General features: G+C 41.2%; 2 protein-coding genes across 21 annotated transcripts in view; one reads left to right on the top strand and one right to left on the bottom strand.

Moving 5' to 3' along the window:
* Nucleotides 1–7,827, top strand: part of LOC148881126 (polyadenylate-binding protein-interacting protein 12-like) — a 30,282-nt gene extending 22,455 nt beyond the window's left edge. For 5 of the 7 annotated variants that reach the window (XR_016104752.1, XM_088963415.1, XM_088963412.1 and 2 more), the window contains 2 exons: nucleotides 7,250–7,311; nucleotides 7,433–7,827. Coding sequence is in view for 4 of the 7 variants with exons in the window: in XM_088963415.1 (XP_088819541.1) it covers nucleotides 7,250–7,311; nucleotides 7,433–7,490 (120 nt within the window). In the remaining 3 variants the exon portion in view is untranslated. Of the gene's footprint in view, nucleotides 1–5,632; nucleotides 5,952–7,249; nucleotides 7,312–7,432 lie in introns of all 7 variants that reach the window. The other 2 variants (XR_016104753.1, XR_016104754.1) reach the window with 1 other exon arrangement.
* A 2,373-nt stretch (nucleotides 7,828–10,200) lies between these two features.
* Nucleotides 10,201–13,977, bottom strand: LOC148881125 (uncharacterized). Of its 14 annotated transcripts, none has more exons than XM_088963408.1 (7): nucleotides 13,496–13,950; nucleotides 12,501–12,693; nucleotides 12,234–12,366; nucleotides 11,768–11,885; nucleotides 11,617–11,653; nucleotides 11,232–11,537; nucleotides 10,201–11,129 (listed from the first exon to the last, which is right to left on the bottom strand). In XM_088963408.1, the coding sequence occupies exons 2-6, from the start codon at nucleotides 12,681–12,683 to the stop codon at nucleotides 11,250–11,252; spliced, it is 759 nt and encodes a 252-aa protein (XP_088819534.1). In that variant the 5' UTR covers nucleotides 12,684–12,693; nucleotides 13,496–13,950; the 3' UTR covers nucleotides 10,201–11,129; nucleotides 11,232–11,249. The 14 variants fall into 14 exon arrangements, with proteins under 14 accessions (XP_088819534.1, XP_088819528.1, XP_088819531.1 ...); XM_088963402.1 differs by having other exon boundaries at nucleotides 10,201–11,141; nucleotides 11,232–11,511; XM_088963405.1 differs by having other exon boundaries at nucleotides 11,232–11,511.
* Between the last annotated feature and the right edge of the window lie 13,096 nt (nucleotides 13,978–27,073).

Below are 27,073 nucleotides of genomic sequence, written 5' to 3'. Positions count from 1 at the left end.
ATTAGTAGGATTTAATGATGAGAAAAATATATCTTAAAAATAGGATTTAACGAGAGAATATACCTTAGATATGAGATTTAATGAGTGAAAATAGGAAAATAGTTTTATTTCCAATTAGTTTTAAAATTTTCATTCTATTTCCATCATTAATAAAATCATTTCTTATTTATCATACTTATTCTTGTTTAATATGCCGAATATATGATGTTAAAAACGTTCCTATTTTTTTAGTTTCTATATTTTTTTTTTGCATTTTATCTATTTTTGAGTTTTATTATTTAATTGTGACAACATGGATTGTCCCATTTAACCCAAAATGATTTAATTTCTTACCACCTCCTAGATGAAAATACTTTTTTCAAGGTATATTTTAAAAGTTTAAGTTTTTGTGTTATTGAAATTATTAATTTATTATATATGGGTTTAATTTATAGAATTTAATGATGAGAAGAAACAAAAATGCCCTAAATATATGATTCAGTGAAGGTGAATGCAAGTTAATACCTTAAATGTTGGATTTAATGAGAGGGAATTGAATGCATTGGATATCTTAAAATTATCTCTTTTCAAGTCATTTAATATTAATAACCAATTACCTTATTTGCCCTCTTTTTTTTATCAATAAATTTAAATATGGAGGGTTAAATTTTGTCCTCAAAAAATTTCAGAAATATTATTGAGGCTATTCATACTTTTTAAAGTAGTATAGATCTAGCACCTCCTCCATAGGCCCATTCTTTGCCAAAAAAAAAATTGTTATTCCTCTCCTATACCGATCATACAATTGCTGCCTTAGTAGCTCTCCAAATACCGTTCTTCTCTTCTTTGGGTGCCTCAAGAAAGTTGGGTTGAAAATATCCACCACCTCTTGAGGGGGGTCCCACCTGCAACCAAAAAGAGAGCAGAAAAACTCCCAAATATGATGTACAAAGGAGTAGGATATTAATAGGTGAGATAAGGTCTCTTCACTATCCCTGCATAAGAAGCACATACGGGGAGAAAGGCAAGAAGAGGGCCTTCTTTTCTGCAGCATATCACAGGTATTTACTTTGCCAAGGGAAATTTTCCAACAGAAGTCTTGAATTTTAGGTGGAATAAGCTTACTGCAAATTCTAGGATCTTCCAAATTGGGATCCAGAAATGTTGACTCCAAAATGTCAAGCAAATCAGTCAAAGAGTTACACTCACTTTCCCTCAGAAATCTTCTGAAACCAAGGTTCCAATTAAGACTCAAGGGGGAGGGTGTACCCAAACTAGAGATGGTTTCATTCTGGAGGTTAGAGAGGGCAAAGGGTTCAGGAAACAGATCTTTTAAAGGTATCCCCTACCCAGAGGACTTTCCAGAAGCGATCTTTGTCACCTTTGTGCTACAGATTGTCTCTTTCAGAAGGAAACCCCTATAGCCATTTTCCTAGTAACGCCGTATTCCTGAGGCCATTGTTTCCTAAACCTAGGCCCCCTTTCTCTTTTGGTTTACAAACCTGTTCCCATTTAACCAAGTGGTCCTTTTTTTCCTTTCTTGGTTCCGAAAGGATATATCTCATATATTTCTCTAGTTGTCTTGCTATTCTAAATGCCATGGTTGTTTGTTGGGCTTTTTCTTCGTTCTTAGATGCCAAATACTCATTAAGCTATCTCCCAATTGATGAATATTTTGCCATGGATATTACCCTTCAGCTGAAAAAAATAGTGAGACAACTTATAATCTTGGTATGGACTGTGGACCGTGGGTCCAATTTCAATCTTTATTGAAAAGAATGAGAACAAAAAGCTTATCCATTTGACAATAATTTGTTTTTCTTCTCTGACTATAGTCTTTGAAATCTAATTGCCAGAATAGAATACCCATTAGAGATTGAGTGCAGTTGCTCCCACTTAGAAATCTTAGTTTTCCTTACCCAGGGCTAAAATGTTTGCTGCTTCAAGGAGAATAGAAGAGGGTGAATAGGAGGGAGAAGGTTGCTACTCTAGAGGCTAACTTTTAAGGAAGTGGACAGTGAATAAGCAAGCAGGTTTGCGACATGTTGAAGTGGGCAGTAGTTGAGACCTGTACAGAGTGGCATTGTGTCAATTGACTATATGAGGAATGGAGGTGGTAGAGAGATGCTAAGGTTCAGGGATTAGTAGAGACTATATGAGGGTTGAAGAGGATCAAGCAGAGCCTAGTGCAGTGTGTGGCAAAGGTAAGAAGAGGGAACTTGATTGAGGTATCATGAATAGGAAAAGTGAAGAGATAGAGGCTTTAGGGGGAGGAAGATTGAAGTGGTTCTTTTGTTTGTGAGTGTCTGGAGGAACATTTGGGTCTGGTCCTTTAGCACTTCGGTTTTCCAATTTCTACTGCCTAATTCAATTTCAAAACTTTTGGGTAATAGGATATTGGTATCATTCGAGTTTTCTAGAAATTAACTGCTATTTTGAAATTACTATATGGTAACTGTTGGTCTTACCATTTATAGTAATTCATGTGATTATTATATATAGTAAAATCCTAATTTACTTTTTTCAATAATTTATGGCGTTTTACATTAAGTTTAGTAGGATTAGTAAGGTGTTATTGGAGTTCTTTAAGAGTTAGATTCGTAACTTAAGTGCCATTGTGGTGTTTACCTATGGATGTCTCAGTTTCAAATCAATTACAAGTTGATTCAGGTTAGTTTGGTAGTCCATATTAGAGTCTGTGAGGGGACATCCAAGCTCAAGCTCATATATTGTGTCTATAAGTACAATAATTTAAGCTCACTTTGGTTGCTTCATTTGCACTAGCTAAATGCATGGGGGTGTAAATTCTGGTTTATTTTTGCTTCATATTTGACTGTCTTATTTGTTGGTGAGAAGTAAGATGATGTGCTCCCCACTTTATATGAGACTACGAGAGTGGAGGTAGGTCGATGGTGGTGCAAATTTTTCTTCAGTTTTTGAGATGCAAAATTTGTACTTCCTACGGGTGCAAATGAGACAAGTATCAATAACAGTGTAAATCATAATTACAAACGGATGCAAAACTGAACTGGGTGCAGAATTTTATTTGGTTCAGATTTGCATTGCAAACAAACAGAGCATTAGTTGCAATTAAGGAAGGGTTCATTTGGTCTTTTGATGAGATAAAGTTTGGTTTAGTGTTTTTTTTCTCTCTCTTACCTATTTCTTCTTCTAAGTTCTAAGTAATCTATCATTTTTTGATCAATAACAGATTCATTCAATTCATTGAAAGTTCTAAGTAATCTATCTCTCTGTTCTTTATCATAACAGCAAGAGTTCTCTTTCTTTCTAATTTCTTTGCTCATTCTACAGTTGACAACAAGCTCTCTACTTGATTTTCCATCTCTTATCTTTATCTTTAATCACCTAAAGCCCCTCCTTCACTGCACAAAGCCCACCATCAGATCTGAAATTTATAGGACCCCTATCATGTCCTACACCAGTAGTTCTTTGCTGTATTCATCTCATGTTCTGTTGGATGGTTTGTATTGGTAGTTTGGACTTGCTTTATCTTTGTTCACACGGGGTTTTTATTTGGTTGCTGAATTAAGTGAAAGTCGACTTACATGGTTTGGTCATGTGCATGGATGGCCAATAACTGTACCAGTGAAGAGTGACTTGATGCAAGTAAAAAAGATCTATGGACTTATAATTTAATAGAAGACATGTCTTTTGATACAGGATAACTGTGGGGCAGTGTTTATGTAGCTGAATTCAAATAGCTGGAATTAGGGTTGAACTTAGTTGGGTGCATTGGATGTGTTGTTTGGGTAGGGTCAATCCTTTTTGTGTTGTGTATTTTTATTATTAATTAGTAACTACAATCAGATTTCATCAATAGAGAAAGACCTGCCTTTTATTGTCCAACACAGTAGAGGAGCTCTGATAAGATGGAGTGACAGCCAAAATGATCTTTTGGATTAAATCTCTGAAACTGTTCTCTGACTTTTCATATGATGATTTGATAAGGAATTGGAGAACAGTTGCAGCACTACCTTCTTCAAAGAAGAAAACTATAAGGGAGTGGATCCCCCTGGAATATGGGCTCATCAAACTGAATTTTGATGGTAGTAGCTTGGGGAACCCGGGCCCATCTGGTATGGGGGGGGGGGTATTCAGAAATGAAAGGAGAGAAGTGGTTAGGCCCATGTGGGCAGGGGGGGTTCAATTACAGCTGAATTGACAGCAGCAGTATTTGGGCTACAGAAGGCAATGGAGATGGGGGTGAGAGTTTGCAAGGTGCCAGAGCGACAGGGGGTGTCTTGTTGCCTGGTTTTCTAGTTGTTGACCTAGGCATTGCCTAGGTGATGGACTTCTATAAACTTTGTATTAAAGCATAGGAAATCAATATATTCATGAGAAGGAAAAGAAGCAAGAAAATAAAATTCAGAAAATATAGGGGTTGAGTCTCTATTTTTGTCATAGGAAAAGAAGAAAAGAAAAGGTGGAAGAAGGTTGGACCAAATTTTGATTAGGTACTTAGGTTTTGAAGTTATCGAGGGTTCAAGACACCGAACACCAACATGTGTGTTGATTGAAAATAATAAAAAGAAATTAGTGTACAGCTTCTGTATGAATAGGTAAGGCTGCATACATCTGTCCCTCCCGGCATTGGCGGGAGCCTCGTGCACCGGGCTGCCCTTAGTGTACAAACCCACAAGATGAATTATTTAGGTTAACAATATTTATTTTGTTGTTGAATATAAAAAATTAAAAATATATAAAATAATTCACAGCACCATGTACAAAATTACAAATATCTTGGTGTTTGAGCGAGGTGACCCTCCATGGGTAACTTGTCTCCTAGGTGTTGCCTATGGAGATCTGCCACTTCGCACAGAAAAGTGCCAAAGGTTGCGTCTGGTCCACCCCTCCACAGAACTCTAGATAACTGAGGCCAACATTGGGTAATGATGGCCTTTTTATCTGGTCTTTGTTGTAAAAAGTAGTGTGAAGAATGGGTCTATCTCATGTCAGAGTCAATAGAATCTAAGATGACTATTAAATACGGCCCTGTTTGGCATCCATCCGGAGAATCGTTTCTAGCGATTCTGGCGATTCTCCAGATGAGAATGACGTTTGGGTTGACTCATCCTAATAATCGTTCCATTTCTTGATAGAATTTTTGCTCCAAAACTGTGATTCTCCAAATCCATAAGATGTCGCTTCTTAGGATGAGAATTCTCGTCCTTTAAATTCTTGCTACGTCCTCTGTTAATTAATAAAATGAACACGTGCTCATGTTCCATGTGCGAAGATGGGCACTTTTGTAATTTTACGTTAAAAATAGAATCCTGCTCAACAAAAGCCCCAAATCCTTTTTATCTTCTTCGTGTTTCTTCTCCAAGAGTTCTCTACGCAGACATTCCTCAAGGGCAAGAGGCTTCCCCAAATGGAGGATGCGCCACCGATGGAGTTTTCTGTAACCTAAAGCATCCTGCAACCAATAACCATAGCTGCAAATTCATCACGTTTGGACGAAGCCCTAGAGTAGGTTCTGCAAATTCGTTTCCTCAGGAAACTCTACGCAGGAGAAATCATGAACCAGAACTCTTTCATCAAGGAAATTGGTGTTGAGATCATCTTGTTTGCTTTAAAGTCTGTAGGGTTTGGTTCCGATTCGGATTATGGAATCTTTCGTATTGGGTTACAGGTTCTGGGGAACGTCTTCCTTGGCCAGAGAAGAACATAGGTCCGCAATTTGGGGTTGGTTTGTCTGCTAATGCAACAATGTCTTACTGATGAAAGATAATCTGTTCTTGAGAGAATGGGGCAGAAGACTCGAGGTTCTGCTGATGTAAGGAACTTATTGGAAGGAAATGCAGAAAACCAAAGGAAGTATCAGAACTGGAGCTTTTTTATTTATTTTGATTCAAGCGGAATAGGAGCTTCGAGGTTCTGCTGATGTTCCTGAAATTTCTGGTCTTGGTTTACGGGTAGAGGTGGATCAGAAGATTCCGCGTGCAAAGCTGGTCAGTGTTTCTTGATTTATGATTATTGGCACCAACCTTTTTTTTTTGCAGAATGGCTCCTTTTATTGCATCAACATGTAAACAAATCAAACCGATATGAACTCAGACTAGGTTAAAAAATGATTCAAACTATCAAAGAGAAGAAACTTTGGATAAACCAAACAGAAAATTAAAGATTCAATCCGGTTCAATCCACCGTCTTTCCCCCTCTTCGATATCTCTTCTTCGGGTGAGGCTATTTTAAGTAATAAGCCAAGAAAGAGAGAAGCAATGCTCTGGAAGTCCCGTTGTCGTCTTTGTTGGTTGAAAAAAGCAGTTGTTTAACTTTTATACTTCGTGTCTTCTTAGATCTATTGAAGCACAAGAGTATATGAAGACAAGTTGGCAGTTGTAATTTGCAAAGCCACTTGAACATAAATGTTTACACTTTGATGAACAAATAATTACGAAACTATTGTAGCTTCATTTAGATTTATATTTATTAGAATTGACATGGTTTTATGTATTAGTTATTTAGAGAATTGATTTCAAGAAATTGGTTGCTGCCAAATGTGATTTTGTCTCTGAGAAATAGGAGTTAGATGACTACACCAAACACATCTGACGATTCTCTGGATGAAAATTCTCAGAATCCATTCTGTTCTGACAAGGATTCTGAGAATGAGAATCCCATAATTGATACCAAACGGGGCCTAATTTTACATACTGTGGAGGAAATCTGGGTTTGGTGAAATTTAACAAATTTTTTTTTTCTTTTCTTTCTTTGCCTAGCTTTTGTTGTCTTCTTAATAAAAAGAACTGCCAAATAGAGGGACTCACCACATGATTCAGACCAACAAACCCATATATAGGTGGCATAAAAGCCTCATCTCCTTGAACCGATTGCTCACAGCAAGGCAAATCCTTCTTCCTCTATGCGCAAACAGAGAAAACTCCTATTTGCAAATCTTTTTGAAGACAAGGAATCAATTCAGGTGATTAATGGTGCATTGGTGCTGATGCCATGTGATCAACCTTAACCTTAGAATCATAAAGAAAATAAAAGAAAAACCTTTAGCACCAGAGAATAATGAAGAACAAGAACAGAGTTTGGCATGATGGGAGATCTCAACTGATCTCTTACAACTGCCAAGTGTCATCCTCCTATTTTAATATTATAATGTGGTGAAATTACAATGCGGCCCCTATTTTGATTAAACAATAATAAATCTGCCGCTATACACTTTTAACATAAGCTTTAAGCTCATCGTGTAGATTGAATCACTACAATGCCATTCTTAACTGTTTTTTAATTGCAGGCTGAAAGTGCAATTGCTGCCCTTAACTGTAGCGGTGTAGTGTTGGGATCTTTGCCGATAAGGTCTGTTTTCTGTTCCTCAAGATAATGGTTCTGAAGCTACTTTGTGGATTAAGTTTTAACAGTGGCAACCCTTTTACATTATTTTATGAAGGTAAACATTTCTTGTATAATGTTTTTTCAGGGTAAGCCCTTCAAAGACACCAGTTCGGCCTCGTGCTCCTCGCCCACCGATGCATTGAATCATCTGAAGGTGTCCAGTCTGATTGTCGCTGCTATATAAAAATCTCAATATACATACCGATACTGATACTGGCCTCGCTATTTAATTTATAGTTTTGTCCTCGGCATCTTAGTTTGGGGTCTTTGTTATCCATAGGGGGTTTGTTAAAGGATTGTTGATTTTAGCATGTAGAATTGGATGGAACTTCGAGGCTTTTAAATAGTTCTTATCTATCAGTGCACTCTTAAGATGACCAGCTGTAGGGGAACTGTAGGGGATGACCAGAAAAATGAATACTCCAGTAATGTTTCTAACCAACTCTTTTAAATGCACTGCGGCATAGTTCTAGTGTAGTAGTCTTGTTGCGTTGTGGTTACCAACTGTTCTGTGATTTTTACCGTCCGTTTTAACCAAGAAATTGGAGACCCTGCTTGCCAGTAGACATTTTTGTCAATACACTTGCAAGGACGTTCAAGGGGAGCAGCCGGCAAAAGTAACACTATTTTGAGTTGGCCGCAGTGGCACCACCAACTTATGTGCCAGCAATATTTGCTGCGTTTGACATTGACATGGTTTGAGAGGAGTAATTCTAAGTATCTGATGAATTTTGTGGTTCTAATAATTAATTTTAACCTAAGTTTGGATGCATGAAAGTTGCTGGAAGCAATTCCCTTTTGGTGCTCAAGATTTGAAACTCATTGGAAGAGCTGGTTCTTTGGAGTCACTTTTTTAGCCTAAAAACAAAATCATTGTTGTTGGTTCAAGTTCAAATTCAAAACTCTAATTCATGGAGCAGAATTTTAACCAAATACACACCCATAGGACCATAGAGACTTGATTATTCCCTCGTGGATGGTTGACAACTTGACATTGAAGATTTAAAGGTCCATGTTCGGGTTCGGGTATTACTGCTGTACAGGTGTGTCGTGCATCCTTGGCCTTTCTACCCTAACCAGAAGGGTGTGGCCTGTGGGGTTTGGCACTTAAAGGTCCATGGTTGATAATTTAACCAAAAGGGTGGAGTGGAAAATGCAACCACTTCACATTTAAAAGTTGAAACGAAGTTGTGGCCTGTGGGGTTTGGCACTACAGTTTTTTCTGGAGTAAAGCACACGAGAAGCTAAGAAGGCCCCTATGACCGTATAGGTCACAATAATAGCCTCTAGGTCAGGCTATTGCTGCTGTACAGGTGTGTCGTGCATTCTTGGCCCTGCTACCCTAACCACCGGATTCAACATCTACTGATCATGGTCGCAGCAAATTATTGTGACCTTATAAAATATAAAATATGGATGCAAACCTAGTAAAAAAGCCGATTAATTTAATTTAAAACAAATAAGGTGTCAGTGTCATATTGAAGTCTCTTGGGGGTTGACTGGTCAAGTTGTTCCGGTCATCACCAGTCTCTTTTTTAAAATTTGCAGCGTCCATCGTTGTAGATGTGATGTGAGTTAATTTAAAAATCGGATTTGTTCTCACAAAATTGGTCCTCACCCAGCCGAATATCTTCAAAGCGGGATCTGCTCCTCACAAATAGGCGCCTCATAGGCATATTCATCATGTATTGGAAACATCTTTCTTAAATGATAACTAATTATAGGAGATGTTCTCAATGTATGGTAGGATGTGCATGTGAGACGCTAGGTGTAAGGAGCAGATCCGGATATTCTCATGAATAATGTTTTATGCGAGATCGGATCTGTTCTTCACAACTGGCGTCTCATATGCATATCCTATCAAGCATTGAGAACATTTCTGATACTTATCAGTTGTAATTCATGGGAGATGTTCTCAATGCATCATGAATGTACCTGTGAGGCACCCATTTGTGAGGAGCAGATCCTATCACGTTTTACGCAGGTAAGTGTGAGGACCAATTTTTTGAGGAACAAATCCCAACTCGTTTGTTTAAACGTTGGAGTATGTGATGTGAGCTCTGGCCCCATTAATCTGTCAGTCTGGCGTATGCTATCAAAAGGAATTTGGGTGGACAAAATGTCCCATGCTTGTTACCGATGTTTACGGATAAATTTGGGTAATAAGCAATAAGTATGGGTTTATGTTTCTTTATTTATAATCGTGGTGATGATTTTAGTAAAGGAATTCGTTTTCGTTTCATTTCATTTTTCTTAGTAGTAATAAAATAATTGAAAGAATAGTTCTGAATTAAGCCATAGGTTCCAAAAGAATTTATGATGTTTATATTATACATATTTTCCATGATTTACTATTATTTTTTCTCTATGTTTTATCACGAAGATGACTGGGTTTGTTCTCTTTTTTTGGTCGAAAAGGTTCTACGGTAAATGCAAATTTGCACTAACCATGTTTGATTCGTAATCTCGATCATTTCTTCAAATCAAGGTCACGTCTTGACGAACAAGTTCATTGCAGTCTCTAATACATCAAATATCCTGCAGCCACAGCGCACAGTACTTGGCGAAAGCTGTTCTCTTCCCTGATCCCTAGTCAAGTCCCTTTCAACTTACTTCTTTTTCAGTACAGCATGCACTTTGACGGTAATCTACACATTTGACCCAACCCTCGGATTCGTTTCTCCAACAGAGTTTTACTTTTACTAGAAACTTCTCCACGATCTCACATCTGATGCAGATGCAGACCCAGACCCAGACCCAGACCCGCGTGCTCGACCTTCAAGTTTGAAACAGTTGAAAGGAAGAGAGAGACACCCAAAGCCCATATGAATTGGGTTACATTTGCAATGCAGATTTGCACAGTGGAGATATACTAAGATAAGAACGACGAAACCCTTTTCTCCACTCCTTTTAATTAATTGTTGTATTATCAGAAAGAAAGAAGATAAATTACAGAGAAAGAAATGGCCAAGCTATATATGCAAAGCTGGGCTTTCTCCTAGACTAACCAATCACCATTGTTGATACTTGTGGTCCGAAGAAATAAAATCAGTCTTCTGAACCAATGCCAATTGCCAATTGGCTACTCACCCACTCCTCAGTCCTCACTAAACATAAAAACATGGCCGGGGAAATTGTCGCCGGAAGCGCCGTGCTTTCGGAGACGTTACACCACTATATCTTAAAAGATCAGTATTGGGTCGAATCCGAAACCAGTCTTTCGTCTCGACATTTTTTTTTGGCTAATTAATACAGAAAGAAATGTAACCTTTTTCATGCTAATAAACAAAGACTCCCTCTCTTTTAATTTCTCCTACTAAATCCCCCCATGCCCCAATCCCCAACCATGTATGATGAGAGATGATGAACGATGACAACAATAATGACCGTGTTCTCTATCTATCTCGAAAATACGAAGATGAATGAATGGACGATGGTTAGCATGCAGAGCGAGCTCAATCGCCCGTTCCATGAATTAACAACAATCTGTCCGGCAGTTGCTGCTATGCTTGTTTCTTCTTCTTGTCAGGCAAATATCAACAACTTCAGGCATGCTCTCAAAATAAAGTGTCCCAATGCCACCACTTCTCTATTTGTTCTTGTTCTTGTTTTTGATTTTTTTAACACTCTTCTGTTTTCTTTCTGTCCCCTCTTTGGATGTTGACGAATCCTGTTAATATGTGTCTTCATGGAACGAAATTAGATTTTCTCCATTCATAAAAACTAGGCCGATGGTGAAGTTGATGTGTTCTGTTCGGGTTGTGAAGCACTGGGACCTGATCCTGCCACCCCCACTGTAATTGTTATAGTCGACATTATTCAAATATATGTGTTCAAATGAACGAAACAAGAATCAGAATAAGAACTGGGTTTAGAAGTTGGACCTTTGGTTGTCGTCGTGGTTAAGGTTTCGGTTGTTGAAGCAGCAATTGAAGTTGGAATTGACAGGATCCCACCGGCGCCACCGTAGTGCTGAGGTAAATATGGGTATTGTACCATTTGGGGATACTGAATGCCGAAACCCTGTGCTTGATTACTGTGTATATATTGGGCGTAGAATGGATAGAAATTATGGAAAATGCCGGGCGCCCCCGGTGACGCTGCCGTTGCAGCGTAGTACGGCGAGAACTGTTGCCCTCCACCTCCATATACACTGTAATAGTTCTGCAGATATACATATATGCAACGACCTACCATTATATGCATGTGGACTATAAATTAAATTCTATTTGGTTTACGGTATGCTAGTAGGAGGAGGAAAACTCTTACCATGGGGTACATGTTTTCTTGTGAATATCCTGAGTACCTGAACCACAGCAGAATAATAAACTAGGATAGGATCAAATGCAGAAGGAAAACAAACTAGTTTAGAGTATTTTGTTTCTTCAAGCGTATAAAAAATATTCTTCTTATTATTTACCCGTATGCAGAATAAGGAAATGAATATTGAGCGGTTGGTTGATGGAAATACGTTGAAGAGGTTCCGTGATAAGCGGGCAGAGCCACCGATCCCGGTGCTGGTCTGAATCTCCCCATACCTACGTTTTTTTTGGTTAAAAGAGAAAAAGAAATGTTTAATACCCTTGACAATTCATGCTGTTCTTCAACATTTGCTTCTGATGAATAATTAATGGATTGGAAAACGATGACGTTATTGAAGAATAGATGAAGATGGTATTGCAATTGAAACTCTGAGCATATATAACCAGCCGTTCATGGGCATTACTAGAGGTTACTGGTTGGTTTGATGATTCATTTTGGATCACCCAATATTCAGTGTGAGATTGAAAGCCTACGGAGACAGACGAGATGGAAACCCATAGAATGAATATCTGAAAATTTTATTTAAAAAGAAAGAACTTAAAGGGAATAGATACGGTTCAGACCATGCTGATAAGTAGATGGGTGATTCCGATGTGCACCAAGAGATGCAAGATTGCAGTTAGCCCTTCTTCCATCGATCACAGGTGATGGATCCTGGCAAGCCCTCATTGCGGCATCCGGATCCTTAAACGTTACCTAAGAAATCAAGAGCCTCTATTACAATCAAAGAAGTGAAAGATATTCTATAAAAAAAAAAAAAAAAAGAAGTGAAAGATAAAAAAAAAATTAATGCCATGAGAGAGAGAGAGAGAGAGAGAGTCTGGACATACAAAACCGTATCCCTTAGATTTTCCGGTGTTCTTATCGGTGATCACCACAGCTTCTTGGATCTCTCCAAACTGCTCAAAATAGCGTCTCATCGTTTCTCGCTGAGTCTCCCAAGCCAACCCACCAACGAAGATCTTTGTAAATGTTGTATCTCCGAACTGCCCAGCATTATTGCCTCCAACCATCTGGAATTGTCTTTGTTGAGACATGAGGAATAACAGAAAAAGTAGAGATATAAGAAAAGAAAACAGAATCGAAACAATTCAGGTTCAAGTCCCCGACCAAACAATCAAAAAACAAATAAATCCCACCCAAGAAACAAAACAAAAGAACCAAAGAAGAAAGAATCCAGTATGTCAAATAATAGAACCCAGAACCCAGGATCGGCCTTAGTGATCAGAGAAAATAAGCGCCAGAAATAGGAATAACTATTATCGAATGTCGCTCTTCTTCTGATTCTCCTTCTTCTTCTACTACAATTATCACTTCTACGGCTACTTTTCCAAAACCATACCACCTCAGATTCCTCAACAACGATACCCGTAACGAGAAAATCATTACTGGTGAGAGGGTGGAAAGGAAGAGATACAGATACAATAGAAAAGAACCCCAAAGTATAAAAGGAGAATAAAAAAAGAGAATTTTAGGAGGGCGATTGTTATTATTTATAAAAAGAAGAAAGGAGAGAGAGAGAGAGAGAAAGTAGTAGGACAAAAAGCTGCAGTGGGCACCTATGATAACAGTGGCGGAGATGTCAAATGAAAAAAAAAAGAAAGAAATTGCGATCGATTTTTAATGGGTCCGTCTGAATATATCTGCTTCGCTGTATTCAACATCGTATTTCTGCTCTATCAATCCCTCTTTGTTCGTTTTAAATAATTAAACAATATTACTATTGATCTGGTATTTATTATGATAGGATAAATATTAATTGTTGATGCATGGTATGATGGCTAATTGGCTATGGCATTTGAGAGGTTTAGAGCAGCAGATATACCTTGATTTCCCCCCTCTTTTGCTGTTTCTTTTATATCCCTCTGGCCTCTTTCCTTTCTTCTCTTTGGTTAATTTGTTCCTATCCGTCGTTCGACGCCAGCCCCTTCATCCGTCTATCTGTCTGTCTCTCCCTCCGTCTGAAGCTTTATTGGTTAACCAGTTGTAGCAAACTAGCTATTCTCGTAATCGAAGAAGTGCAGACGAGGCCAGCGGGGGTTGTATTGTATGTGTTGGATGGAGGCAAAGAAACAAACAAATGAGAAATGGTAAGGCTTTTTCCTCTGCTCGCCTGTTTGGCTCGACTTTCAAAATCTCTTTTTCTCTCTGTCTCTTCTGCTTAAGGCCTTAACAAAAGAGATGACCAAATTTAGTTTAATGAAGCTTCAAGATTAGAAGTTTTTTACAAGGTAAATAAATAATATTTATTAACAAGAAAAGAAAGAAGAAGAAAGAAATGGGAAGTGGTATATCATCTTGCCTTTTGTAATAGTTTAATTATTATTGGAGATTAAAAATAGTAGTGTAGGAGGAAGGAGGGGGAAAAGAAGGAAAGTGATGATAGAAAAAGAGAAGAAAAGGGCGGGTTAAGCGGCGAGTACAGTGGTGGATTTAGGGGAAAGCGGGCGGAGTTAACGTTAACCAATGGCAATGGGAGCTCCATTTCCATTATTATAAAACCTGAAACTGAATCATGACTGTCGCTACCACCACATCGGCTTTGGATGGGACTATCCACATCCACATTCCACACCACACCAGATATCGGTCAAACCTCACCTCTCTCTCTCTTTCGTTTTCTCACGTCGGCTACTTCGCCGCGCTGTCTCCTTTTTACCTTATAATGCGAACCAAGAACCCAAGCAGTGTTGCTTAAAGTCCACCTCTTTAGTGTCGCAAATTTTTTAATAATAAAACACAGGAAAGGGACCCGATTTGATCCATCCCTCATTCCCTCCATACTCCATAGATGTTATTTTCAGAATCGATGCAGGGTGAGCAGGGTATCATCATCAACTCCATACATTATCTCTTAACTCTGTCATTTCTATGGTGCAGAAGATATAAGATAGAAGAAGAAGAATAGCATTCCTGTGCTGTATTTTTAATGTTCACTGATTCCGGATTCGTGGGAATTGGCTAAACCAACCCACCTGATCTCAGGATAGTAATTAGGATGATAATATATACGTGGTGTTTGGAAGTGTGGGAGTTTTTTGGGATCGATTTTTAAGAAAAAACGTTTATACTTCTAAGGCCTGTCTATGATGTTTGGTAAGATGATTTTCATTACCATTTTTCATGTATGTGCTGAGCACAGATCTCAAATGATATTTATTAATATACACATTAGTCAATCGTTAATGATTCACCAATGCATGGAACGTCAAATTTGACATTTCATGCATCCATAGGGTTCCAATTTTTAAGGCATGCCCGATTTTTTAATAATCGGCTGAACCAAACAATAAGATACAAGAATCCTGTATAGATCTGACTTAGCACCATTTTTTTTTGAAAAATGGCCATGGTTCCAAATATCCCTAATTGTTGTTACGATGGTATAATAGAGGTACGTATAAATATATATAAAGTATATATCATTTCCCATGAAATTTTAAGGAGGTTGGTTTCTTGATGGGTTTTCTTCCATTTTTCTGCTTGCTTTGGTAAAAATTAAAAAAAACTGACACAAAATGAATTGAAAAATATCTCCGCTCTCGTAGTCGTAGTTTCAAATATCAGTTACTTCTAAGGCCATCAGTTTTGCGATGGATAAAAACAAAAGAGAATCAAAGGCAAATCAGAGAAACATAGTGTAAACGTACAAAATCATCAGTGAGTATAGGATGATGCATTAGATCATTCAAAATACCATTTTTTTTATGTTAAAGTAGTGGATTTGCTTCTTTTTTTCATTTAAAATTCAAATTTGAATTGCTTAGTTTATATTACAATGAACTTGGTTCGAAAGCTAGTCTTATTTTAGAAGTCTAGCTAGAAACTTGATATTTATATATAGAATGAAGTAAAAGAAGTGCGAAAAAGTTATACTTTAAACAGTTAAACTAGTATTTACATCTCTGGCCTGTTCCTTTATTATAAGTCGTTGGAATTGAAATATTAAAAAATCCAAAAATCAAACTGCTTGTGCTTTTCTTTCCAATTAATAATTTTTTTAAGTGTGAGAAAGAGCACTTTTTCTTTCTTTTAAAAGAAAAAAGTTAACAGTTGAAAATCATTTCTAGAATGTTGAAGCTGGTAGACACTAGATATATACTAGTTACAACAACAACAATAGCTAATAAGCTAATTAATGGTAATTTGTGATTTTTAATGTTGAGAGTCATAGTTTTGTATATAAATTGTGACTAACGAAGGCGCCTGGCTTGAGCAATAAGCAATAAGCCGAGAGAAAGTGAGAGAGAGAGAGAGAGGAATGCGTGAGAAGATTGGATACCGTCGTACTATCCATCCACATGAAGGCTGCAAAGCAGGCAGGCACGTCAGAGGCAGCACATGCTAGCTAGCATGCAAACATCGCAATTCTAAATTTGCTTATTTCCTTCTTTTTTTTTTTTTTTCTTTCTCTCAATTGCCAAAAGCCCAAAAAGCTCAATAAGTTATTTTTGGTCAAATAGAAAATCGAAATGCCCTTTTATTATCATTATTATTATTGTTCGCTCATTGTCTCTTTATTAAAACTACTGTTTCCACGCTAATGCTAGCTACAAACACAAATATAAATCTCTCTCTCTTGCACTCTGAGTAGCGTGATCGGCATGTGGTGGGGGTAGGAGGAGGTAACATGGCCAGCTATGTCCTTGCGGGTTTAGTCTACTTCTCTCTCTCTTTTTTTAACTTTGAATAATTATAAAACCAATCCGAATCCAATTCCAGGTAGTTGTGCTAGCAATTTACTGCCACAGTTTCTTTTCCTTCCTACTTAATATTTTAACCTTTTAAAGAAAGGAAGGAAAGAGTAATTCTTAGTTAGACTGGGTCCTCCGTCCTCTCTCTCTGTGTTGAATTTTCTTTTCCTAACTCACCAATTCTTACACCTGGCAACTTAATTTACTGGCCAAACTCCAAAACAAGGAAACAAACATTCACGGTCCCTCTAAGAAGGGCTGTTGCCTATTTATTCCATGGAGGAGAAAAAGTGTGTGAGAAAGAGCGCGGCGGGGCCAAACTGCCAAAGTGGATGGCAGCACCAATGCAACCATGCAATAGCAATGCATACGGTCAATCAAGTGCCCTGTGCACGCAGTGCTTACATAACAACCCTGCTGGCCCATCTACCTAGCTATCAGATGACTAGTGATTATAGATAAGTCCATAAATTAAAGTATAAACCATACTGCATTCCACATTCTAAATTTCACTCCGGACTTTCAAAATTCAAAATTTCAAATACTTCCACCTAACATCAATAACGGTTTGTGTTTTACCTATCTCAATTGTATAGTGAAACTAAGATTTATTGGGGTGGACTGAATAATAAAAATTTTATTCAGAAAGGATTTTATTTTTTTTATAATAACTTTTCCCAAAGTGCTGATTGCAGGATTAAATTTGAAATGAACCAACTAATACACTAACGAACCAGCCCTCGATTGGTTAAATGAATTTGTTTTATAATTGCTCTAAAAGAGATTTCACAAGTCAGGATTGCATGGTGGCGTTTGGCCGGTTCATAAGATGAAGCCATGTATTAATTAATCAACTACTGAAGTGCATCTGCATGCATGCACTACTTTCTTTCTCATGTCTCTAATGATTTTTTTTTTGTTACAATCTATAGTGAAATATTAATTATTTACCATATGGTGTCTTAATATTAATTTTCCTCCGATAACTGAGGTGACAAGATCAAAATTGCAAACAACTACATTCTTTCATCTGTTCATGTCATTTTGATAGGAAAGCCCGGAAAGCTAAGACATTCATTAATTAATAATATGTGTAAATTAACAAAAAAAATATCTATCATATCCATCCTATCCTATTCCTATTCCTAATGACCCATAAAACACAGAATTTAACCTCTGTTGGCTTTTTGATAAGTTACTTATTTTGGTAATGCATTTATCTAGGTAAGTGTTTTCTAGGAAACATTTACTTGGGTAAGCGCATTTATCCATATTCTCTTATTTCTTAGTGGGAAAGTTACTTATCCACTTAGGAGATGTGGCGCAGTACGGAAACAAACCACATCTAGACAATCTTCAAAGAAAAGAGCAAAATCTGAAATAAACAGAAAGAACAAATTTCACTAAATACTTGAGAGAAAATCTACATAAACTCCCCTAACTACTCTTTATATAGACTTCTTTACACCCTTATACCTCATACAAGGAAGTTTCCTAATCAACTTTGAACACTCCTAAGAATCTTGCTAAAACTCTTCAAAAAGAAAGTCCAAATTGAATACAAATTCGGAAATCACACGTGTTGTAACTCTAACTTGGTAAATACGAATGAAGATAGAAATTCTGCGATAATGCTAACTTGGTAAAAATGAACTAAAATGGGTTCTCGAAACCAACTTAGTAATTGTTTACTCAGTTGGGTTGAATCCCATGTTGCATCATCCCCCCTATACGTACTAAGATGAGTATTTGAAAACCAACTTTGTGAATGTTTACTTAGTTGGTGTGAATCCTATACTGCATTATCCACTTCGGGTTGGAGAGAATCCGACATCGGATTCATGTTACCATTTAAGAGGCCATCAACATATGATGTTGCACTTTCATGTACTTCTTTGTTTCTAACCCTTTTGATGATGCACGATTCGGTCGGTCCTAGCTATCAATAACTTTGCCTCTGAGGGAGTAGGAGATGCCTGAAACAGGGAGGAAACAAGAGATTCCGGGGGAGGAACCCGGTGGGAATGCTCTGATGCTCAAGTTAGTACTCTTAAGAAGGCAATGAGAATAAGAGATTCTAAGACCAGAAGTCACAAAATATCACATACCTTTAATCTAGGGGAAGAGGGCGTTTTATAACCATCCTGGTGCACTCACTTCCAAGCCTCTGCCAGATCAGGTATAACCGCCTCTGTGGGGGGCAGGCATAACCGCTACTGTCTTCTCTGTCAGGGCCGTCTCTGCAACAACTGAGATGGCAGTAGCAGGTGGCCGTTGGAGTGCAGTTGTCATTTTGTCAAATCCTTGATCAGTCAGGCGCACCGCCTCAGAGTACGGGCTTCCTTGTCAGGTATGGTTATTCAGTCATGCGACTTGGAGCCGTGGTGTCGGAGTGGTGCACGAGGTGGTCTTGAGTCCGGATAGGAGTGTGGCCTGGACTGTCCCGAGGTGCCAGAGTGTGGCCTGGACTGACCCGAGGTGGGTTAGTCTGGGCTTCGTCCTTTACGGGGTTCCTTGCAAGGCTTGGAACTTCTAGGGAAAGCTCGGGTTCCACCTCTTGGGAAGCGCGGGTTCCTTTCGGGGAGCTCGAGGCCTCTCCTTGGGGAGCTCGGGCTTCTTTTTGGGATATGGCTATGTCGCTGTGCCGAGTTGACGCTCCTGCCAGGTCATACCTGATTGCTTCCATGTGTCGCACAGCCAAGGGGTTGGGCCAAATCTACCTCCATCAATTGCCCCCACTCCTCGTGCCCGGGGTCTTGACCCGGCGTAGGGAGTTCACGGATTGACGGGTGGATTTTCCCCGTGGTGTGCTTCATCTAGCTCAGAGATTCTCCGATCTAATCCGCCTATTCTCTTGGCTCGACCAGGGTCAGCTCGTCTCGACCAAAGGTCAACCCGGGTCGCGTACAGCTCATGTGCGGACGTCAAACGATTATCAGTTTTCAGACGCCAAAAGTACACGCTAAATTGATTTCACCTCGGGGGTCGTGCATCCGATTTTCCTGAGAGCCGTTGGATGGCTTTGATCTTGACCATTGATGCGCGGGCATAGCGGCTATAAATAGTGGGGGCCCTGGTCGCTTTTCCTTCACCAGTATCCAATGCTTGTTTCTTGAGCTCGTGTCCAAGGTCTTCTGCTCGTGTCACTTTTCCTAGTTCGGTAGCTTTTCCTTGGTGAGTCCCCTTAGCTTCTTTCAATTTCCTTTTCTTTTCAATGTCTAGTTCGGGTAGTTTGGGTAGCTTAGATAGTCTTTTAGGAGGGCCTGATGCGGAGACTTTGAGTCGGGATGCCTCCTTTGACAGCCTTCTGGATGAGGAGGTAGGGCCTTCAATCTGGATCACCTCTAGCAGCCTGGAATCCACTTCTCGTTGAGTTCGGATGCCAGACAAGTTTGGACCCTCCACTATGATGTTTGAGTGACTTTGGTCTCTTGTTCGTCAGTTCAACCTGCCCGAGGAGTACACTTATAGCTTACCTATGGGCAACTTCCCTTGGGATCACGGTCTGGATGAGATCGTGATTTTTCGAGAGCAGCTCATTGTCGGGCTGCGCCTTCCTTTTCATCCCCTAATCGTTGAAGTCTTGAATCACTTCGGCGTCACCGTTGGTCAGCTCCGCCCGAACTCCATCCGCAATGTCGTTGGGACCATCTCCCTCTGTTGTGAACACGTCATTCCTCTAGACTTAGAAATTTTTTTTGCCCTTTCCCGATCATAGGTGGGCCTACTACCTGTCTCCCCGCCCGGGATTTAAACTTCTATACAAGCTTCCAAGTAAGGTCCCGACGTGGAAGTGAGACTACTTCGTGGTGCGAAGTGCTACGGGGTGACCGTTTCCCACTCATTGGAGGGCGGCTGTTCTCGACCCTGTTGCTATGTTAGATAAAGACATGGCAGAGACCTTCCAGTCTTGGGCCCAGGTCAGGCTCGAGTGTGGAGATTACCTTATGGAGGCCAAGCTTATTTAGGCTGGTCTGAGTCCGGGTAGGTTTCTTTACTCAGGGTTTTTTTTTTTTTTTACTGATGCCGAGCTCTTTTTGCAGGTGTCATGGAGGCGGAGAAGACCTGTGGTGTCAACTTGCTTGATGGGATGAAGAGAAGGAAGCGGGTTACTAAGCGGGCTCGCATCGAGTCTCCTCGGGCTGTGGAGCCCAAAGTCCCAAGCTATCCTCCAGTCATCAACTTGGAGTCTCTTAGGGAGCCTAAGGTGGCCGGGCCTATCCCGGACGTCGCAGCGGAGCCCGAGGTTGCAGAAGCTTGGGAGGTCGATACCATGGAAGCTTCCCATACCCAGACAATACTCTCCAGTTCGGGGAGCCAGGAGGGGGCTGGTAGCGTGTTGACTCCAAGCTATGCTCTTCGCAAGAGCAAGAAGGCCGTCTATCCTGCGGAGGTTTCAGCATGGGCTGACCTTCCTCCGGGTCACATCGGCGCACGCGTTGCATCTCATGCTATGGTGGTAAGTCGAAGTGGTCTCCCTTGTCTTTTTCTTTATGCTGTATTATTCTCTTCTAGTCGGGCTGACTTGTTTCTCACTTGGTAGGTGAACTCCTCTACCCACGCCCTAATTCTTCAATCAGAGAGGAGTTTGAAGCGGGCACAGGTTGCCGAAGAGGATTCCCATGCAGCGCATGCCGAACTGAGGACAGCTCGGGAGTGGATCCATTGTCTTGAGGGTGACACTTCGGCTTAGAAGAATGAGTTGGAGGGGCTCCGAAGAGAGAACGGTGCCTTGAGGCTTGTTGTAAGGCACCTCGCAACCTCAAAAGGGGCCTTGGAGCACGAGGTGGAATACCTCAAGGCTGATATCAAGGAGAAGTCAGTGATCTTCTTCCAGGCCCTCGAGAACACTAAAGTGAAGGCCGTCGATGATTACATTGCGTCGGAGCGCTTCGACAACCTGATGGTGGGCTCGTATCGGAGGGGTTTCAAACTGAGCCGGTGGTTGATAAGGCATGCATACCCCGAACTCGACACCCGTGCCATAACCACTTCACGTATCACTCTGGAGATGGCTCTCACAGCTGACAACGACCCAAACTCTGAAGATGAAGGAGACGCCCCAAGTGCTTCCGAAGTGATACATGCCGAGCCTGCGAGCTCTTTTTTTTTTTGAATAGATTGTAAACGAAACATTGGTAATGAAATACCTTTTTTGTTTAAGTGTTGTGCAATCATTCTTTCCTTTTGCCAAAGTGACTATATTGCCGAACTGTTAAAATTAACATAGTAAGGCTATACGCTCGATCTATTCTTCGCCCGGGTCGGTTTTATCGGTTTGTCTTCAATAGGCTTGGCTCAGAGCGGGCTATGCACCTCGGGGTTTCATACCCATGCTGCTTGCTCTTTCGGCGCTAACACTTGGTTCTGCGTTGAAGAGGTGCCGAGGTCATTATCAGCTTGACGCTTTAACCCATTGGCTAGGATACTTTCCTAGGCTTTGCCCATGCCGAAGAGGCGATTGGGTCTTATGGTGCCGAGGTCATTATCAGCTCGGTGCTTTAACCCTTTGGCTAGGATACTTTCCTAGGCTTTTCCCATGCTGAAGAGGCGTCTGGGTCTCATGTTGCCGAGGTCATTGTTAGCTCGGCATTCTGGCCCTTAGGCTTTGGGGGCGGCTCATAGTCCACTTAGTTCGGTAATTTATAGGTAATATCACCTTAAGTTGATGATGTTCCATGCTCGGGGTATTTGTCTACCCTCCAGGGTTTCAAGCTCGTACGCTCCTCCAAGTACTCTCTTTACTCGGTATGGTCCTTCCCAGTTTGGTCCGAGCTTGCCAGCGCTGGGCTCAGGTACCATGACCTTAAGGAGAACCAGGTCGCCAATGTAAAAGTTTCACTTCTTGACTATGACATTGTAGTATCGAGTTACCCTTTGTTGGTATGTAGCAGTCCTGATGTAGGTGAGGTCCCTCACCTCGTCGAGTAGGTCGAGGTTGGTACGTAGCTCATCGTCATTGGTCTTGTCACCGTATGCTTCCAGTCGTAATGAGGGGATTTCGATTTCGGCTGGGATGACTACCTCTGTGCCATAGGTGAGGTTGAACGGAGTTTCTCCGGTGGCGGTCTTCTCTGTAGTTCGGTAGGCCCATAGGACGCTGGGTAGCTCGTCTGCCCATAGTCCTTTAGCTTGATCTAGCCTTGCCTTCAGTCCGTGGAGGATAGCTCTGTTTGTGACTTCTGCCTGACCGTTTGCTTACGGGTGCGCGGCCGACGTGATGTTCTGCCGAATTCCCAGGTCTTGGCACCATTCTTGGAATTTGATATCCTCGAACTGCTTGCCATTGTCGGAAATCAGTACCCGAGGTAACCCGAAATGGCACACTATGCTCTTCCAAAAGATGTTCTGGACGTTTCGAGCTGTGATTGTCACGAGAGGTTTAGCTTCTACCCACTTTGTGAAGTAATCTACCGCCACGACTAGGAACTTCCTCCCACCTGCTGCTGGCAGGAACAACCCGAGTAGGTCGATGCCCCATTGTGCAAAGGGCCATGGACTGGTGAGATATTTGAGGTCAGTGGCGGGCTGATGGTGGATATTGGCGTGCTTCTAGCACTTATCGCATTTTCTGACTAACTCAACGGCATCTGCTTTCATCGTTGGCCAATAGTACTCTTGTTGTAGTGCTTTTTGAGCGAGGGCCTTGCTCCCCAGGTGTCCGCCGCACAGACTTTCATGAATGTCGTGAAGTACAAGCTCAACTTCGGGAGGTCACAAGCAGCGTAGGTAGGGGAGTGTGTAGGATCTTTAGTGCAACTGTCCGTCTATTATGACGTATTTGGCTATCTGGTGCTCCACCCTCTTGGTGACATTGCGGTCTATGGGGAGGGTTCCATGTAGTAGGAAGCTTGCGAGTGGATCGATCCAGTTCGGCTCTGCTTGGACGACAGGAGCTACCTCCATTGCCCCCCTGAGAATGCTAGGCCGAGGTAAGTGTTCTATGTACACGGTCCTCATGGTGTTATCACTGGTGCTGGCTAACCGAGACAGAGCATCAGCCTCAACATTCTCTGACCTCGGGATTTGTCTGATGAAGTGTGACCGAAAGTCAAGTAGAGCCTTCTTTACATTGGCTAAGTAGGTGATCATAGTCGGTTCGCGGGCTTTGTATTTGCCTGTAACCTGATTGACCACGAGTTGGGACTCGCCGCAGACGACGATGTGTTTTGCTCTTACCTCTTGGGCCAGGGCTAGCCCAGCTTTCAATGCCTCGTACTCCGCCTCGTTGTTGGATGCTACGAACTCGAAGCATAGTGCGTACTCCAGTTTTGTGCCACTTGAACCGTGAAGAACTACTCTGACTCCGTTGCCCTATTGATTTGAGGAGCTATTTACGTGAAGGATCCATGGATTTTCATCCCAGTTTGCACTTGGCCTAACCAAAAGAGATACTGAACTGGGTGCGACCTCACGGTGCTTGATGTGTAGCTCATTGTGACACTAGCAAGTGCACTAGCCGTTCAAGTAATAAAGTAGAGAGTGAAGTATCGTTCCCATGAGGATTTAGGAAACAATTACCAATACTAAATTGAGCACTTCTTATCTGATCAACTAATAAATCAAAACTCTAATGAAAGCTAAGAAATCCTAAATTAAAATTTATCTAAATCATTGGCCCAATTGCCTTCAATTCAGGTTAGAAGAGTAAGCAGTAAATGTCAATCTCAGAATTCAGCAATCTATCAATTTGGATCATTCGAATAAATCATGATTGAGCCTTGGTTTGGTGAAACCCCAAGGTCATGAACAGCCTCTCTCAAGCGCATGTTCATCCTATGCATGAGTGACGGTTCTTCTATCTCTAGCAAGAATCTAATCCCCATGCATGCATTTCTTCAAACACTTCTAAGGCATCAATTCAAATCTGAATTGATCACCAACTGAATTGTGCAAGTTATCTCTAACCTTGCACTCAATTCAGTTCTTGAATAGTAGATCTGAATTCCTAGAGTCTCTCTCAAGCACTCTAGGAATTCCAAGCTGTAGATTAATTCGCCCAATCTGAAAATTGCAGATCTGAATTCTCTTTCAAGCAATTCAGATCTTGCAATCTCAGATCTGAGAATTCAGATCTGAGTTTTGAAGGTTAGTTGGCCGAATTAATCTACAATCACACCCTTATTCAAGAAACTTCAAATACAATGCATGACCATTTGAATGAATCAAAAAGAATTAGATTGCTGAACTGAAATTTTACAAGCTGAAATACATCAAGGAAGAATGGAAACAAGGAGAAAAAAGAAAGAACATATAACAAAGAAACTGAATTCAAATCAAAAGAGAATGAAACTACAAATGATTTATTACAGAAGATCTTTGAATCACAAACTCTCAATTCGAACTCACCTTCTTCTTCTAGCTTGCTTGTCTTGAACTTCCTTCAGCCCTTCTTCTTCTTCTTCCTTGCGCCTAGCCTTCTTCTCTTCTCTTCTCTTCTCTTCTCTCAAGGTGGCCGAACCTCTAAGAGTGGGAGAGCCTTCCTCTCAAGCAATTGAACAACTTTCTCCCCTCCTAGAGGCCTCCTTATATAGTTTTTCAAGGGGGCTCTTGCCCCTTCTTGAAGCCTCTAGAATGGGGTGTATTACACCCCTCATGAACCTTCTAGAGTGCTCCCTCCTTCTCTTCAAGAAACACCTAGAAGTTGCCGCCCCTAGCTCCCTTTGGGCTGCTATTTGGGCTACAATTTAGCTTGCTTTTGAGCTCAAGTGGGCTACACTCTAGGCTGTTATTTGGGCTAAAAATGGGCTGGGCCAAAATTTCCTTCTTGCTAGGCTTCTTCCCTTGGATTTTCCAAAGAGTTTCACTTGCTCTTCTTGGGTCGAACGAAATTCTCTTGCTCTCATGACTGGGCCGGGCTGAACTTGATAAATTTTGGGTTTTCTTTTCTTGCTTTTGCCTTTTTTTGTTGATTTGGCTCCCCCTGAAATCTTTCTTGCAATCAAGCTAAAATAGGGCAAAATTTAATTAAACCATCATAAAATTTCATGCAAAAACCTCATAAAATATAGATAAATTGTAGGTTCATCAGTGCTCAGACTCAACTGGCCTGGGAGCATTGAGCTCACTCGGATTGGGAGCTTTGTGCTCAATCGGGCTAGGAACTTCGGAGCTGAATGTGCATTCCGCAACAAAATCTGCCAAGGCTTGGGCCTTGATAGCAGTTCATGGCTTGAATTGGAGGCCTTACTCACTGAGCTCGATGGCCTACTTCATCAATCAACCAAAGACCTCGGGCCTGAGTAACACTTGCCTCAGGGGTTTGTCGGTGAGGACGATAATGGTATGGGCTTGGAAGTACGGGTAGAGCTTGCGGGCTGCAATGACCTATGCGTAGGCTAGTTTTTCTATCTCCAGGTATCTCGTCTTTGCTCCCTACAATACTTTACTAACATAGTAGATGGATCATTGGACCCGATCTACTACCTTTATTAGTACCGAGCTGACCACTTTGTCACTTGCTGAGAGATACAGCTATAGGACATCACCCTCTTCGGGCCGGGTCAAAACTGGGATACCGGAGAGGTATCTTTTGAGCTCGTCAAACGCGAGTTGGCAACATGGGTTCCATTCGAACCCTTTGCTTTTCGTTGCCTTAAAGAAAGGCTGGCAGCGGTCTGCCGATTTGAACATAAAACGACTCAGAGCGGCTATCCTGCCGTTTAACCTTTGAACCTCTTTTCTTTTCAGGATGGTCTCATATCTAAGATGGCCTTTATTTTGTCCGTGTTGGCCTCAATACCACACCGGTTGATGATGTACCCTAAGAATTTACCCGAGGTGACACCGAAGACACTTGTTTGGGTTTAGTTTCATGCTAAATTGGTGCAGAATTTGACGACCAAGTCGTCTACATAACATTCTATTTTACTACCAATTAAGGGTTTAAACAACTTATTCACAAGCCTTTGAAAGGTTGCCCCAGCATTTTTCAGTCCGAAGGGCATTACTTTGTAGCAGTACATGCCGAACTCAGTTATGAAGGCAGTCTTTTCCTCGTCGTCCGGGTCCATCCTGATTTGATTGTAGCCCGAGTAGGCATCCAGGAAGCTTAGCAACTCATGCCCCATGGTCGCGTTTACTAGGCGGTCAATCCTGGGGAGGGGGAAGCAATCTTTTGGGCAAGCTCGGTATAGGTCGGTGTAGTCGACGCACATGCGCCACTTGCCGTTGGCCTTTTTCACCAGAATGAGGTTGGCCACCCAACTCGGCTAATGAACTTCCCTTATGAAGCCTGCTGTGAGTAGCTTTCCGACCTCCTTGTCGACCGCCCTCCATCGTTATGGGGCTAGGTTGCGTTTCTTCTGTCTAATGGGTCTAACTATAGGGTCAGTATTGAGTTTGTGAGTTACTGAGTAAGAAGCATACCAGTTTGGATCGCAAGGGCTCCTCTAGGGAAGCACCGACCTGAAGTGTTCGGGCTGGGTCCTCTGCCGAGACGGGGATGGTAACAGTCTCCTCCGTGGGGGCAACTCGCTCCTTGTTCTATTCCATGGGTCGCTCCAGCTCAAGGCCGCTGGCCACCTTGGCTTTTCCCTTGAGGGCGGCGTCGTAGCTTTTGTCGGACTCAAGCTGGTCGCCTCGCACTACCCCAATGCCGAAGTCCGTGGGGAACTTCATGGCTAAATGGTAGGTTGAGACCATAACCCTTAAAGTGTGGGTGATTGGCTGACCTACTATGGCATTGTATGGGGAGGGGGTTGCAACCA

This window comes from Nelumbo lutea, chromosome 1 (assembly GCF_056320005.1).
Source record: "Nelumbo lutea isolate HS-2025 chromosome 1, American lotus-T2T, whole genome shotgun sequence".
NCBI lineage: Eukaryota > Viridiplantae > Streptophyta > Magnoliopsida > Proteales > Nelumbonaceae > Nelumbo > Nelumbo lutea.
The sequence above is the reverse complement of the archived record's forward strand: the minus strand, read 5'-3'. Positions and strand labels throughout refer to the sequence as shown.

Bases quoted from the DNA above. Each gene is read 5' to 3' on its own strand.
- LOC148881125 (XM_088963398.1), bottom strand. From the start codon at position 13,056: ATGATTTTCTCGTTACGGGTATCGTTGTTGAGGAATCTGAGGTGGTAT. The intron at 12,367-12,500 runs GTATGTCCAGAC...TTGATTTCTTAG, and splicing joins AATCTAAGGGATACGGTTTT to GTAACGTTTAAGGATCCGGA. The intron at 11,512-11,616 runs GTAAGAGTTTTC...GTATATCTGCAG, and splicing joins AAGAAAACATGTACCCCATG to AACTATTACAGTGTATATGG.